The 14,531-nt window shown below is 48.3% G+C and overlaps 2 protein-coding genes across 4 annotated transcripts; one reads left to right on the forward strand and one right to left on the reverse strand.

Moving 5' to 3' along the window:
* The first annotated feature begins 66 nt into the window (after positions 1 to 66).
* On the forward strand, positions 67 to 12,031 carry bnip2 (BCL2 interacting protein 2). Of its 3 annotated transcripts, none has more exons than XM_086163156.1 (11): positions 67 to 235; positions 4,488 to 4,583; positions 4,677 to 4,744; positions 4,851 to 5,024; positions 6,353 to 6,535; positions 7,493 to 7,595; positions 7,691 to 7,822; positions 7,902 to 7,988; positions 8,101 to 8,199; positions 9,528 to 9,563; positions 11,394 to 12,031. In XM_086163156.1, the coding sequence occupies exons 2-11, from the start codon at positions 4,534 to 4,536 to the stop codon at positions 11,449 to 11,451; spliced, it is 990 nt and encodes a 329-aa protein (XP_086019282.1). In that variant the 5' UTR covers positions 67 to 235; positions 4,488 to 4,533; the 3' UTR covers positions 11,452 to 12,031. The 3 variants fall into 3 exon arrangements, with proteins under 3 accessions (XP_086019282.1, XP_086019281.1, XP_086019280.1); XM_086163154.1 differs by having other exon boundaries at positions 81 to 765; XM_086163155.1 differs by lacking the exon at positions 9,528 to 9,563 and having other exon boundaries at positions 80 to 765.
* Positions 12,032 to 12,965: 934 nt separating this feature from the next.
* gcnt3 (glucosaminyl (N-acetyl) transferase 3, mucin type) lies at positions 12,966 to 14,255 on the reverse strand. The gene has a single exon (XM_086163707.1). It carries the CDS (start codon positions 14,253 to 14,255, stop codon positions 12,966 to 12,968), a length of 1,290 nt encoding a protein of 429 aa, XP_086019833.1.
* Positions 14,256 to 14,531: the final 276 nt, after the last annotated feature.

Here is a 14,531-nt window from a genome sequence, read left to right on the forward strand (position 1 = left end):
GACGTCGACTAAGAAAGTTTAGCTACGCGCTACGTCGCGCTACGTCCGTTACGTCGCCGGTGAGCTGCCCGAGTCAGACTTCGAGGAAGGAAGGAAGGAAGGAAGGAAGGAAGGAAGGAAGGAGGAGGGTGAAGGAAACGGCTAAGTAAGACCGCCGCTTGTGCAAGGCTAGCGCCGCGTTTGGACCGCCGAACTCCCCCCGGGAAGGTGACTCGATCCGCACCCCGCTCGGCCGGTGAGATATGCGGCTCGTTGGCGTAAGCTAGTCGTCAGCCACGGCAGCGAGCGCTACAGCGGGCTACAGCTAGCAGGCTAATCCCAAACTTCTAAATAAGTTGATTTAACAACCGCCCGGCGTTTTGTTGCGCACCTCGGTCGGACTCTTTAAAGCTGACTCGCCTTTTTGAGAACCAGGAGGACCCCGGGGGAGGGGAGGGGAATTTTCATGGCATCGGATGTGATCCAGAGCGAAGCGACGCTGAAGGGTGGAAGCGATCTCAATCTGAACAATAGTCGTCCAGATTTCGTCGCGCCCAGGCTGACTCCTGAGGTGTCGGGAAACGGACACACGCCCGGTGGGTCGTCGGACGAACTTGAAAATAGCCCGGCCTCCGTTCTCGAACATGGCGAAGAGGCGCTCCGGGAGAGTCTGGCCGAAACGAGAGAGAGAACGACGCCGGACGATGAGCACACGCAGCCGGGTGGAAGGAGCTCGACCCCGGTGAGCCTCCCCCAGCCCCGCTCGCCGTCCGGACCCAGCGGAAGGTTTGTTTGCTCGTTCAACTTTTGTAATCAAATGTTCACGTCGAAACATTTCTCTAACGGCTCATCTCCCCCAGGATTTGGAGGACAAGTTTTGTGTTGGTTTATTCCAACCTCGGCGTCTTTACCAAAGCTGTTTGACAGGCCCGTGATTGACAGCGCGGTGCCAAGTGGTGCGTTCACTTGCCTCCGAGTCTGGGAGGCCACCCGCTGCGGTGAGCCGGTGGCAAAGGAAAGGGAGAAGCTCAGGGCACGGAGGGGTGAATGCAGAATGAATGAATGCACGCCGATGCTTCGTGGCAGCAGAGGGATAACGGAGTGATTTGTGAATGAGCTGAATTGGAATCCGCTTTATTGACCCAAGTGTGTTTACATATGCAACGGGTTTTGCAATTCCAGCAAAGGTAAACTATACCTGAACAAAGCGCGCTAAACAATACGGGGTGGGTGTGCAATGTCTGTTTAAGTAATAGGGCGTTGATCCACATGGATAATGTGGTGCAAAAGAGATGAAATAATAAAGTAATGATCAGGTACAGATGTTATTGTGAGTGCACTTCAAGGTGTTCTTGGGATCAATGTATCAAGAAGAGTGACTGCTTGTGGGGCAAAAAGTTGTTCTCTGTGTCTGGCAGCTCTGTCATACAGTGTACATTTGTGCCTCCCACAAGAGGGGGAGATGTGTGATGGGTCAGCAGAGATGTTTCCTGATGAGTCCCGCATACAGGGCAGTTTTGCACCTATGATTCTTGTCTGCACTCCCGATTGCCCGTTTCAGCCCGTTCCTGTCCTGCCTGGTGGCCGAACCAAACCACACGACCATAGTGGTGATAATAATGTGGATCGCATACTGCGGTCCCGTCAGCCCGTCTCCAGGCGTGCATCACGCTCAACATCGGGGGCGCAAGAGAGAGTCATGGCTGATGTACGAGACTGCTCAGCCGCTGCCATCAAAACCAAGCATAGCGAAATGGTGAAATGATGTCATATCTTCAGAGAAATCTACAATTTCAGCCAATGAGCAATGAATCATTTTGTGTGTGTGTGTCTGGTGGCTGCCAGCCTTCTTTCAAAGATGCTTTTGTTTTGTTTTTGCTTATTGCAATCTTGTTTGTGAAGAGGCACTGCTGCAGATCACGCTTTGACCCCTCGAGTCACTGTACATTAACCAGTCTGTTTTAGTGACAGGGCGTACTTTTTTATTTCTTAGCATAGCTGGCTTTTCAAGACATTCAGTAAAAGCAACTTTTTTTTTTTTTTTGATCAGCTCTGAAGTTTACTCTGAAGAGTAAATGTAGCCCCACCGTTTAAAACATGGAGTTGGGCCACGTCAAAAACCGAATGGGAGCAAGTGCAGGAAATGCAATAAAGAAACTAAGAACAAATTATATACCTCCCAATATTCATGTCAAATCAGGAATGAAGCGGAATTACTTTTGAACCTGCGATTGTGAGCCTATAACCAGTCCTTATGCAATCCCTCCCTCATTCCCCGCCAACCCGTACCTGTACCAAGCTGTACATGTAATAGAGTCGGTCGTTTGGATGTATGTATATCGCCGTGACGAGGAAGACACCAAAAGCGAAGGCGTTAGACCAGGATTTTTCTGGTCGGAATTTAAAATATAAAGCCACCGATTAGCTTCGATTGTGACTTTGTCACTATTCTCAATAAAGCAATTGCTTTAATTTATATTGAGGTTGGGGAAACCATATGCTCGTGCTTCCCCTTCCTCTTGGCTGGATTTGACCGTGGATTAGCGCTATACATAAGCAAACTTGTTGAGTACCGAATGCCCGGCGTGTTTTTGTGTCTGGGAACACAAATGCAGTCGTGTGTGCGATTAATGCATTAACGGGAGCTCTGTACAACAAAGATACAGATACCATGACCAGCCTTAGTGAGTGGCCTTGTGCTTTATGAAGTAAGCTCTCAACACAAGCCTGTAAGCTTTTCAAAAGGCCAGTGATCTGATTATGTGGCCATTGGCAAGCTGTAACTCTTGCTGGCGCTGTGAATTATGTGCGGGCACATTGGTGCACAGCGGCTGCAGACAGCACCAGGAAGGTTTTAATGTATGTTTCAATCACAGTTACGAGGGTTGTGCCACAAAGCTGTAGATGCTATTAGAATTTTACATAAAGGTCATTGTGCAGGTGGGGATTTGGAAATTTAATTCCGATTTGGGTGAGGATATAAAGCAACCCCATAGCGCTGTGTGTTTCGGATCCCTGCTCAAAACTGCTGATACGGCAAAATTTATTTCTTTATTTCGGAAGTTTGCACATTGCTGATAGCATTTTTCTACTGTCAGGAATAATTCCTGACAGGAAACACACATGCATGTTTGAAAAAAAAAAAACACCTTCCATTGACTCAGTGTATGGAGTTGGTGGCCTCCACCTCCTTTCTACTATTATCTATTACTGTTATGTTTTTTACTTGAAACTCTGGCACAACAATTTCCTTCGGGATTAATAAAGTTGTTCTCATCTCATCTTGACTAGACCACTGGTTTGCGGTGCTAAATGGTCCAAGGTTTGGCTTTGCCAAAGTCACCATTTGGTTTGGGATAGAGCAACACACTCAAAGACTCAGCTTCACTGCCACACTGCTTTTACATAAACAAAATGGTTTTCAAAAATCTCCGTGCAGAGTCTTGAGATTCGCCTAATCTGAGTTTACTCCATTGCCACATCCCATCCTGATGGATGTTTTCAGGATGTAATAAATACAACAGGGGAGGCCTTGGAAATCACAGTAATTAGTAACTGAACGCCACATTCCACATCCCTAGCTATAAGAAATAAAAAACAAAAAAAAACACCAATTTCACATTTTTAATTGTGTAATTTGGGAAGACAGATTTTTGAATGAATGTAATAATGTCAGTTGAATGCGCAAATGTGAAGTTTTTTTAAATTTTTTTTATTTATATTTTTGTCCCGTCTCTGCATTGCTGAAATTCAGGCATTTAAACTAAATAATCCAGTTACACACTTTTCAGTACAGCCTGCTCTTGTTGGCGCACTGCGTGTTGGTGCAGGTACTTCCCTTCTCCCCCAACTCCACACTTGTCTTTTTGTTGTCCTGGAGTACCAAGCTTTTACCCCCAGAAACTCTGAAAAGGTTTTTAGCTGCTGATGTATTAAACTAAGAGCATTTTCCTTTGACTCCTGGCTGATCTGAACTTAAATATTACCCCTCTAATCCTCTGGGGATTGTACGAGTCACAAGCAACCCCTTTACAGTTGTGCTATTATCTATAGTGTCCCCCCTGCTTTTCTTAGAATAAACACGTTTGTTCCTCGGGGCCTTTTTATATCCACAGGTGTGTGTGTGTGTGTGTGTGTGTGTGTGTGTGTGCGTGCGTGCGTGCGTGCGTGCGTGTGATGTTTATGCTTGTAAGTGTCACCACCAACATCTACTCAGTACTTTAGGTGGGGCTGAAGGCAGCTGACAGTACAGCCTGTCAGGTGTTCTATCACCCAGAACGTCCCTTCATTTCCGCAGAACAGCGATGCTCTTTGTCAGTTGTGTTCCTTCCCGTCTCCCAGACAATCCCGCCGTCCCGATCAGACCCGGGATTTCACCGTCACGGACTCCGTTAACCTTAACGTCGCTCGCCGTCGTCGTGTTTGCGAGCTTGTTTTGCTCTGTTAAATGAAAGGTCGATGACAGACACGCACACACAATGGAGAAACTGTTGTGTTTTCCTTCTCAGCCTGGAGCGGCAGGAATCGGTCGCCACAACAGAGGCCCGGCTACGCATGGAGGGAGTTGAACTGAAAGAAGAGTGGCAGGATGAGGACTTTCCACGGTAGGGTCTAATTAACGGCGTGACGTCCCATCAGCGTCGAGAATGTCACAATGAAGCATCGTACTCATGGAAGCGCTGTTGTCTCCCTGCCAGGCCCCTACCTGAAGAGGAGGATCTTGAAGACGAGCTATTCGCTGGCACCTCTGAAGAGAGAGAACCTGGTAATGAGAACAGATATACAGTTGACTAAATATGTTCTTCTTTTAAATGATAAAGGTCATATTCACAGACATTCGCAGGCTCTTAATTGCTCCGCATCTTCCCCAGGCTACGTAGTGAACCACGGCAAGAAGAAGAAGAAGCTGATGGCTCCAGACATCAGCCTCACGCTGGACCGCAGCGAGGGCTCCCTGCTCTCAGACGAGCTGGATGACAGCACGGAGCTGGATCTGGACGACATGGACACACCTTCGGACAACAGCAATGAGTTTGAATGGGAAGGTGAGGACAGGGCGGGCCCGTCGCTCCGGAATGTGCCTTTTGACATTATTTGCTTCGAATCTTGTCCGTGTCCCAAGGTTTCAGGTTGAATGGATGATGTGAAAAGCACAACTTGGGTTTATTCACGTGCAACAGGTTGGAAACGGGTACATTTATGAGCCGGCCTTTTCACTTCCTGGCTCTTGGATCTGTTTAAAAAGTCCTTTCTCTTTGCTCTGCAGGGCTGGGTAGGCAGTGGATTGTCTAAACTGTTGTTTAAATATGCTGTGTTGTTTTGCTTTTTTTTTTTTCTTTTTCATTTTTGTTTCCCCACTGCTGCTTTCCGCCTTTTTCACATGGAAGAATTGTTTCCAATGCCGGCCTGGAAACAGGCTGCAGGCCAGCGACAGGTTTCTCTCTTGCTTGTGGTAAGACCTCTTGAACGTTCCCCCGCCTTTTATTTATTTTTTTTGTCAACCATTAGCCAATCAAACCCTCACGTACATCACGATCTGTCCTTAAAATCATGGTGGTGATTTTTTTTTTTTTATTCTATGCCCGTGTTTCAAATTTCCACGTCCGCTGCATGATGGTTAACTCTCTTTTTTTTTTTTCCATAGAAATTATTCCCCTTGCTTGAAAAAAAAGAAAAAAAAATCATTTAAGATGTGATGTGACGCAGGCGGCATCAACAAACCTTAGCCGTTTGCTCATTTGGATCCCTCGCTGCATCACATCACCCCGACGGAACGGCTGCGGTCCGTCTTTGGATCATTATTTCTGTGGACCTTTTCCATACACCTGCATTATATTTGGTTTTTGCATGTTTGAATCACACAGTGCTCCCCAAAGATGTGTTGACATTTTAGTCTTCCTGATTTGAGCCTGCCAAGGTTCAAGGCAACGAAACTTGGATTTCTGCATCACGGATGACAGACCGTGTCGGGACTACTCAATTCCCAATTGTTTGCCCTCAGTGTTTTGAACAGCAATGCTGCCTGATTGTCGCCTCTGTTATGATACCGCAGCATTGCCAGCTCCTGCAGCGCCAGGACCCTCTGTCCATGTGTCTGCAAAGAGGGGCATTAAAAGGGGACGCATGTGCTTAAGCAGAAATTTTGGATTGAGATGCCAATTTATGTTGATTCAGCAAAGGAATGCAAAAAAAAAAAAAAAAAAAAATCTGCCGATTAAGACTTATTTTAATTTGAAATGCTCAATAACGAATGTTGAGGTCCCTCGAAATCACCAGTGACTCGATCAAAATAGGGATGTTGTCAAGCCATCATCTTTCTGGGAGGGTGATGTCCCCTATCTGTGTGCTCACGAGTGCCTTCGTCCGTTTTCAGACGACCTCCCCAAGCCGAAAACCACGGACCTGCTCCAGAAGGGCGTGGAGACGGTGCAGCAGTATGCGGCAATGGAGGAGAGGGAGGAAGGCCGCCGCTGGAGGGTGTTCCGCTTCGGCGACCAGGAGCACCGGGTGGACATGAAGGCCATCGAGCCTTACAAACGGGTCATCAGCCACGGAGGTCAGCGGCCGTAACCCACCCCTCCTCCCCTGTCCAAGCTCCATGAAACTAACAACACAAACCTGCTGACTCTAGAGTGAGGGAAAGTATCTCTTAAGATACCAAGAACCAAATACCATTTTCTTAAAGTTATATAAAACGCCTGGGTTGCAAGATGACGAAGCAGTCAGCACCTCTGCCTGACAACACAATGTTCCCGGTTGGGGTTCCGACAGGGGGCCTTTCTGTGTGGAGTTCCCCGGTTTACTCCCACGGTCCAAAAACACGACGGAGACTCTAAATTACCCAGAATAAATAAGAAGGTGAATAGTTGTATTTCTATACGGTGTGCGAATAACAGGGTGAATGGTTGTATGTCTCTCCATGTGGCCCTGTGATCGACCGGTCAAGACTGAACCCCGCCATCCGCCCAATGGCAGCTGCCGAGATTGGCTCCAGCCCCCCCCCACGAGCCAGAGTGCAGAATAGGATGAGTTATAGCAAATGAATGAATAAATAGAACACAGTGTTACCATCCATATCCAGACACATGTCATTGCAGCGTGGGTTTATTTGTTTTGTTCTTGAACCAGCCTGTGCCAATGTAGTGACTCGCTCAGCTCAGTTGCTCGCCACTTCCACTCAGCGGTCTCTCCGAGTGGCGTGGTGATGATGAGGCCGCGTTGACGCTCTCTTTTTAAAAATCACTCTCACATCTCAAGGAGTCCCAACAGCAGGCCAGCTAGGAAAAGCTTTTTTTTTAAAAAAGGAGCAAATCAACGGAAACCCTGTAACGATATTTATTATGAACAAGGAGGGACACTGTTTTCAGTGTTTCAACTATTAAAAATCAAACTAACATCTCCTTTATGGAAAAATCTTTGATATTTTGAATGTGGTTAATCCTCTAATCCTCCTCACCAGCTCTTTGAGACATTTATGACAATGATCTCATTGATGCCATCTTTATATTTTCAGGTTACTACGGAGATGGTCTGAATGCCATAATCGTATTCGCCGTGTGCTTCATGCCCGAAAGCAATCAACCAAATTACAGATACATCATGGACAATTTATTCAAGTGAGTGCGTGTCCCTTTGCGTGACGCGGCCGCTCGCAGAGCCTGGCGTTCTCAGCGCGTCCCAGCCACGGCGGGTCACAACTTTGTGTTTCCAGGTATGTCATCGGAACACTGGAGCGCCTAGTGGCCGAGAACTACATGATCGTGTACCTGAACGGGGCGACGTCGCGGAAGAAGATGCCGTCCGTCGGCTGGCTCAGGAAGTGTTACCAGCAGATCGACAGAAGGTGCGTGCAAGGCGACACGAAGGAGAAGAATTTAAGAAAATAAAAAAAAGTTTGAAACCCTAACAGCTGCCGCCCCCAGGTTAAGGAAGAACTTGAAGTCTTTGATAATCGTCCACCCCTCTTGGTTTATCCGCACCCTGCTGGCGCTCACCAAGCCTTTCATCAGGTAATCTCGCCCGGCAGCCGTGCAATCGCAGCGGCGGTTTTTAACATTTTCGACACATTGCGCAACTTTGTCTTTTTTCCTTTTTCTTTTCTCTTCCTCCCCCCCTCGGCAGCTCAAAGTTCAGTCAGAAAATCAAGTATGTGTACAGCCTGACGGACCTCGCAGAGCTGGTCCCGATGGAATACGTGTCCATACCGGACTGTATCAAACAGTAAGTAAAACGCTCCCGTCGACTCCTTTGCGAGGCAGAATAACACTTCCTGTCTTACGACCGACGGCCTCGTCAACAAAAATCGTGATCATAATCTGACACCCGATAAGCTTGCCCGGTCAGCCCAGTCGCAAGAAATACTAGAAATGCCCGCCGGGTTGGTTCTCACGCAGATAAATCTGACACTCAAGCTCCCGCAGTGATAGCAAGTGCAGCAGAAATACCCACAGCCGACACTCGCTTTGTCTCTGTTGCGATTAAAAAGCGTTCAGCGTTCACCTTTAGTCCTGTTTAAAGACCCCCTCGACCCGCAACCGCCTCCGGCTGTTATCGTCATGGCAACCGACCTCTCGGCCACCTGAGATAATTTAATCCCAGCTCACCTAAACCTTTTTAAATTGTTGCCAGACCATAGAAATCAAATCAGGGTGGCGGAACAGCTAGCCGTCCTGGGTTTGTTACACTCAACAAATAAAAATAAATCCAATAAAACAAAAGCGCTCACCAGTTTACTGCTTCTGAAAGGCTTGTATTTGCATGTCTATTTGTGTGAAGTCATACCTGCAATTCCACAGGTGGGCCACTAGGATGTGCTTCCATACCCAGCACCGTCTCTTTCCTTTCTTTAATTTTGTTTTAATGTATTCATTATATTAAAACCACAACCAGGATTTCCGCAATGCACAGGCCAAGAGGCTAAGATTCAGCCGGCGACTAAAGTTAAACATAGATTCCCATGAGCGCCCAGTAGTTTTCTTCCAAATGTCTCCTCTCATTACCAGACATTCAAAGTTACACATAGAAAATGTCAAGAGCCGGAGTTTGAGAGAAACGCGCTGCCCTTTTTTTTATCCCTGCTCATCCGGTTTGGTCCAGATCTCACTGCAGGGAGGGACCTGGGACCGAAACCAACCACCATTATTAACCCCAATCCCCACACACACACACACACACGTAAAACCCACATTCTCACCCACTTGCCCCCCTTTTTTCCCTTTAGTGAATTTGGGTCAGAAGGAATTCGAGAGTTTCCTCAAAAGCTGTGCTTTTCCTCCGCCCTGAGATCGGAGCTGACTCCAAAGATCCGGAAGTGTCCTCAATTGTTCAAAAATACAACAATATGTCATTCAGGCTCTCATCGTTTCCCAGAAGCACACGCCCAGGAAGTGTTCTCCTGCCCCGATACGGTTCAACCCGAGGGGCGTCTCGTGGCATTCTAGGAAATGTATTGGGGGGAGAAAAAAACAAAAAACAAATGTTTCTTCTCTTTCTTGGATTTTGTCTGCTGTCTATGTCGTCTGTCCTTAACTCCTCTTCCCTCCCCCAAGGTTTGACCAGGAAAAGAATAGGAAAAGCCGTAAAAGGTACACACACCCAGGGCCAGTCTCAGCTTTGTTCATTTTTACTTTTGTTTTGGCTTTTCACAAAACTAACCGGCCTTTCAAGAGCACCGGCACCCTCTAACCTGCCTGCGGCACTGGGTTTCCATTACAGGGTTCCCTCACACTTTTTGTGTTTCACAAAACACCAGCGCGGTGACCGTGAGTTGCTCGCGACCAGGTAACAGATGCATGCCAGAGGAGGATCGACCGCAGGACGGCAGCTGATGTCGGTCCTGGATGAACGCGATGAAAGCAACTCCCCCCGTACCGGTCCTTACCGGAGGGTCTTGTCGTTATACGACCGAAACGGCGACACAAAGCGCCGTGCGTCGATCCCCGGGCATCTCAGAAGCTGTCGTGTCATTTATCTCCCTTGTTTGTTTGGCAAATCCAATCTTCCACTAGAATTATAAATATCATTATAATGCATTTGACATGACAGTAACCCCCCCCCCCCCCCTTCCTTCCAATAATTTGTTAAAGTGATCATTGCTCTCCGGATCCAACTTCATTCAAATTCATTCAGGTTTATCCAGGCCGCAGGGGAGGTTAAGTCCCTGCAGGGGTCACATTTTGTTGGTGGATTAATTTAAAGATCTGCTTTAACCGCCCAGCTAAAATCTCCATTACCCATTCAGCATTTTCATCTCAGCTGATCAGTGACGTTTCCCCCCCTAAGCTGACCGGTTTGGAATAAAAAAGAAAGCGAGAACTAGTTTGCTAATCTTAATCCATTTGAATTGTGGTGACTATCAGAGCTGCATCATGTTTGCTGCCCCTGGAAACAACCTTTTGTTTTGTTAAAACAAAAGGCCCTGTGGTTTCTTTTGCATCATTGAACTGGAGAGTGCAGGTTGTGGAGGAGCTTGCTAGCGTGGGTGGCGGTGAAGGTCGTCGGGAGCGAGACGCGCCGCCGCCGGCTCCTCTAAAAACCGAATCAGACCGGGACCTGATTGGGACTTGATGTGAAGTGTGTTCCCGTTCAGGTTAGCCCAGCCGGACCGGCCAAGATAGCACACTCACCGTCTCTTTGTACGACCCGCCAGCCAAACCGACTGCCACCGTTCTTTTGTCGGCGCGTGCACGTGCACAAAAGTTCCCCCTGCTGGGTTTGAAGGCCAATAACACGCATGTGGTGTGTCAGGTGTTATCGGGCCGGTGTCAACGGCACCTGAACGTCTTAAGCAAAGTTTTAAAATTCCAAGAACACAGGCGCTGCTAGTTGGTTCGGGGGGTAAAGATTACCAGTGGAATCCAGAGTGCCGCGGTTAATCACAGTAATCCATTTTGGCCCGAGACGCGGCGGTGTGACATAACAAGCCCGCTCCTTGTGGTCGCAACGGTTTGATACGCAACAGCATTTGCACAAGACGTCCCCTTCGCGGAGGTGGGAGCAGCACCGTGGTGCTGGAAGATGAGCTCACAAGGTATATGTGTGTGTGGTGTGAGGTGGTGAGAGCTCACCGCTCAGCATCTGCTCGCCTCGGCATGCCTGATACCATGCTGCCGCTGTCACGTTTCCAACACTAAGATGACACTTAATTCATTGATTTATTGGACTGAGACAAGAGATACAAAAACAATAAGTCAAAAGATAAAATGGATAAAAACTTACATGAGAACAGGAACAAAATGACAAGTTGCAGTTTGTGACCAATAAGTAGAGATGTGACCCTTGCAGGTCAGAGCTGTGTGTTGTTGTACAGTTGGTACACTGACCCTTACGGTGTGTGTGTGTGTGTGTGTGTGTGTGTGTGTGTGTGTGTGTGTGTGTGTGTGTGTGTGTGTGTGTGTGTGTGTGTGTGTCTGCAGAATCGACCAGGAGATGCACGGTAAAGTTGAGATGGCGGCGGCGGCCGTTCCTGAGTGATCCACCCAGCCCAGTCAGGCAGAAGAGCACGATGAAGAATGTCTAAGGCTGCAGCCTCCTGGTTTTTGTTGTTGTTGTTGTCTTGTCGATGTTGCAACTGGAGACTCTCTGCGTCAGGAAAGTGCCTTTTCTCCGAACCCCAAGCTGCCTGTTACGTCTCCGGCACCTCATGCTGTCTGAAACCTTTTTTTTTTTTTTTTTTTTTTAATCCATCTTATTTGCTGCAATTATTACTGTGTCAAATCTTTTGCTTACCGGTGTTTCCCTTGTAACTTGTTGTATCTACACTTTATTTAAGACGCTCTGTTACAAATCGACGGTCGATGCATGTTCTGCTTTATTACATTGAAATATATATATTTATATTCAAAAAGTGACAAAGGAGAGAAATTAATATATTTTTATGGTTGCTCTGATTTTAAATTGCCTTTTAGGTCTCGGACCCGCCGAGTGGCATTTCCACGAGTTAAGTTTTGATCGTATCAAACCTTTTTTTTTTCCCCCTATTGTTCACTGCTGAATTCATCTGATAGAATCCTGCCCGGGAAAATAAAGTTTTATTTTTGGCCCCTCACGTAAATGTGACCTCAGATCTTCTGTGCTGTCGGATGATACGAAGCACTTCCATTATATTTTGCTTTCTTGGAGGGCAGCGGCGTGGTGGTGGCTCACTGCAAGATGGCTCGTCCAAAAACAGTAGGTTCACTGAAGACTAAATGGACGGTTTGGGTGAATCAGGGAGTGAACAGGACGGGTGTCTCCATGTGACCCTTTGCTTTGACAGGAGGCCAGTCCAGGTTCAACCCCGCCTGCCGCAAGGTGCCGCCTTAGATGGCCCTCCACCGTGGCCCTGGAGAAGGACTGCCTTCTCAAAGTCCACTAGATGGCACCGTGAGTCCGGCTCCGCCTGAGATCAAGAAGCCACGCTGTTCATTGGCATTTGTTTTATTGTCAAATACAGAAAATAGTACGTCTTGATAGCGAGAGGCTCAACATTGAAGGTGTGCGTTCAAGATGTAGGTGAGAGAGGAAATCTGTATTCTCACATGATCGTACGGTCACGTGTCCGGATAAATGAGTTAAATAGAGGTTTTTGTTGCAACAAGCTTTTAAAATAAACAACTAACTCTTAGATATGTGCAAAGAGCTCAAGGACATTCTGAAAAGACAAGGTTCCATATTGAAAAAGAGAAACATCCTTTGAGGAAATCCTTTTGACACACTTCACAAATTTGAATACGACAGTAAGTCACACGCGTCGTCGTGCCAATAACAAACTGTAGCAAATCTGCGACAACAGATATTCAGAATGCCTCATAATAGGAGTGTTGCGGTTTCATAGGTTTTTCAAAATCACGAGGATTATCATGTCACACACCACTATAGTTTTGGTTCAAGTTCAAATATGGAAAACATTTCACCCCGGCGCAGGTAGATTATAAATACTGAGACTGGGATTTGTTTGCCTATGACTTAAGCATTCGCAAGAAGTCCTCTTCAAACGCTCACCGTCCTCAAAGGTAGCGCTCCGTCAGCGGCAGATCTTGGCCGAGAGCCTTGAAATACAGAACGGACTCCAGGCATCTGATCACCACGTCGTCCACCTCCGGGTCAAACTTATTTGCGAAAAGCTGGTGCCGTTGGAGGAGCCAGGGGAGGTCCCCCGCTCCGTACACGCACACCGCCCTGCGGTAGGTGCCGGTGCACGCCGTGTACGGCGCTCCCTCTTCAATGGTCCCCTCCAAGTAGGACCACTTCACCGCGCGCGGGAGGGCGTTCATATCCGACTGGTGGTACTTCTCGTTGGCCGGCGAGGACCCGGGGACGGAGGGCATCCTCTGCAGGGTGGCCCACAAGTGCTCGTCCGGGCTGTACGTGTCCTTCTCCCACTCCAGGAAGGTCTCGATCTCCGGGTCCCGCAGGACGTGCCTCACGAAGGACCTGGTGACCACAAAGTAGGCGCTTCCAGCAAACATGGGGCTTTTGATGGGAGGCGGGCTTTTCGCCTGCTCCGTCCTCGTGACGGTATCGGTGACGATGTGCCGGTACGTCCAGCGCAGCTTCTTGTAGTAGCTGGTCCCCTCGGACTCCATGCTGTTCCTCCCGTTGAGGAGCTTCAGAGCCTGAACCATGTCCCGGTTGGTTTTGATGGGGAAGTCCATCCCGCAGGTGTTGATCAGGTACTTCCACTGGACGTGCGACGCCAGCAGGTCCCTCATACAGTTGAGGTCTGCCTGGACACGGGACCAGGACGCGTAGACCACTCTCTCCAGTTTACTGGCCAAAAACACATTCGGCAAGCAGGAGATGATGGCCTCCACGGTCCTCAGAAATTTCCCCGCGGACTTACGGTCCACGTGCACGCAGTAGACGTTCTGGGGGTTGTAAATAGCTCTGAGGAGGCGCTCGAACATCTCCACGTTGTGGTAGATCACAATGGAGTAGGCGATCGGGAAGTCCCTCTCCTCGGCGCTGAGAGGCTCCGTGACGAAGCCCCTCCTGGCGACGTACGACCGGCAGTCCGCGGTCTCGTTCAGGTAGAACTCCTCGGACAACGCCACGCGTCGTTTCCTGGAGTTTAGGAGCTGCTCGAGGTCACCTTTCTTGCCCTCGATGTTTCCGGTAATGATGGCAAGGCAAGCTGGCAGGTCGTCGGAGTACCGCGGCGGGATGTCGCGATTCGGCAGCGGCCTCCATCCGGAGCCGCCTCGCCACCACAGGAGAAAAGGAAGCAACACGCTCAGCGAGACGAAAGAGAGGGTCCTCAAACGGCGCCGTCTCCGCTGCAGCTTCACGTAAACCATTTCCCCGTCGGAGGCCTGGCGGGGATGTGGCGAGGACTCAATCACGGAGGCCGACTTCTCTTTTTAACTATCGCCTGCAAGTAGGTGTGGCACAAGTTTGCTGGCACGCCTCACAGTTCACAATTTTTTGGAATGTGCCACAGGTGTCAACCGCGCTACTGTGTTGTTTATTTGATTAAAAATCAAATGAATAAAAAAATGAAACAACATTTAGCATTTGCAAACAAGTTGGGGCTAAAGCCTCCTCTTGAAGGGACATTTTAATCTGGCACTCTT

The sequence above is a fragment of the Fistularia commersonii genome, chromosome 17 (assembly GCF_037954325.1).
Source record: "Fistularia commersonii isolate RoL2024-O1a breed Wild chromosome 17, RoL_Fcom_v1.0, whole genome shotgun sequence".
Taxonomy (NCBI): Eukaryota; Metazoa; Chordata; class Actinopteri; order Syngnathiformes; family Fistulariidae; genus Fistularia; species Fistularia commersonii.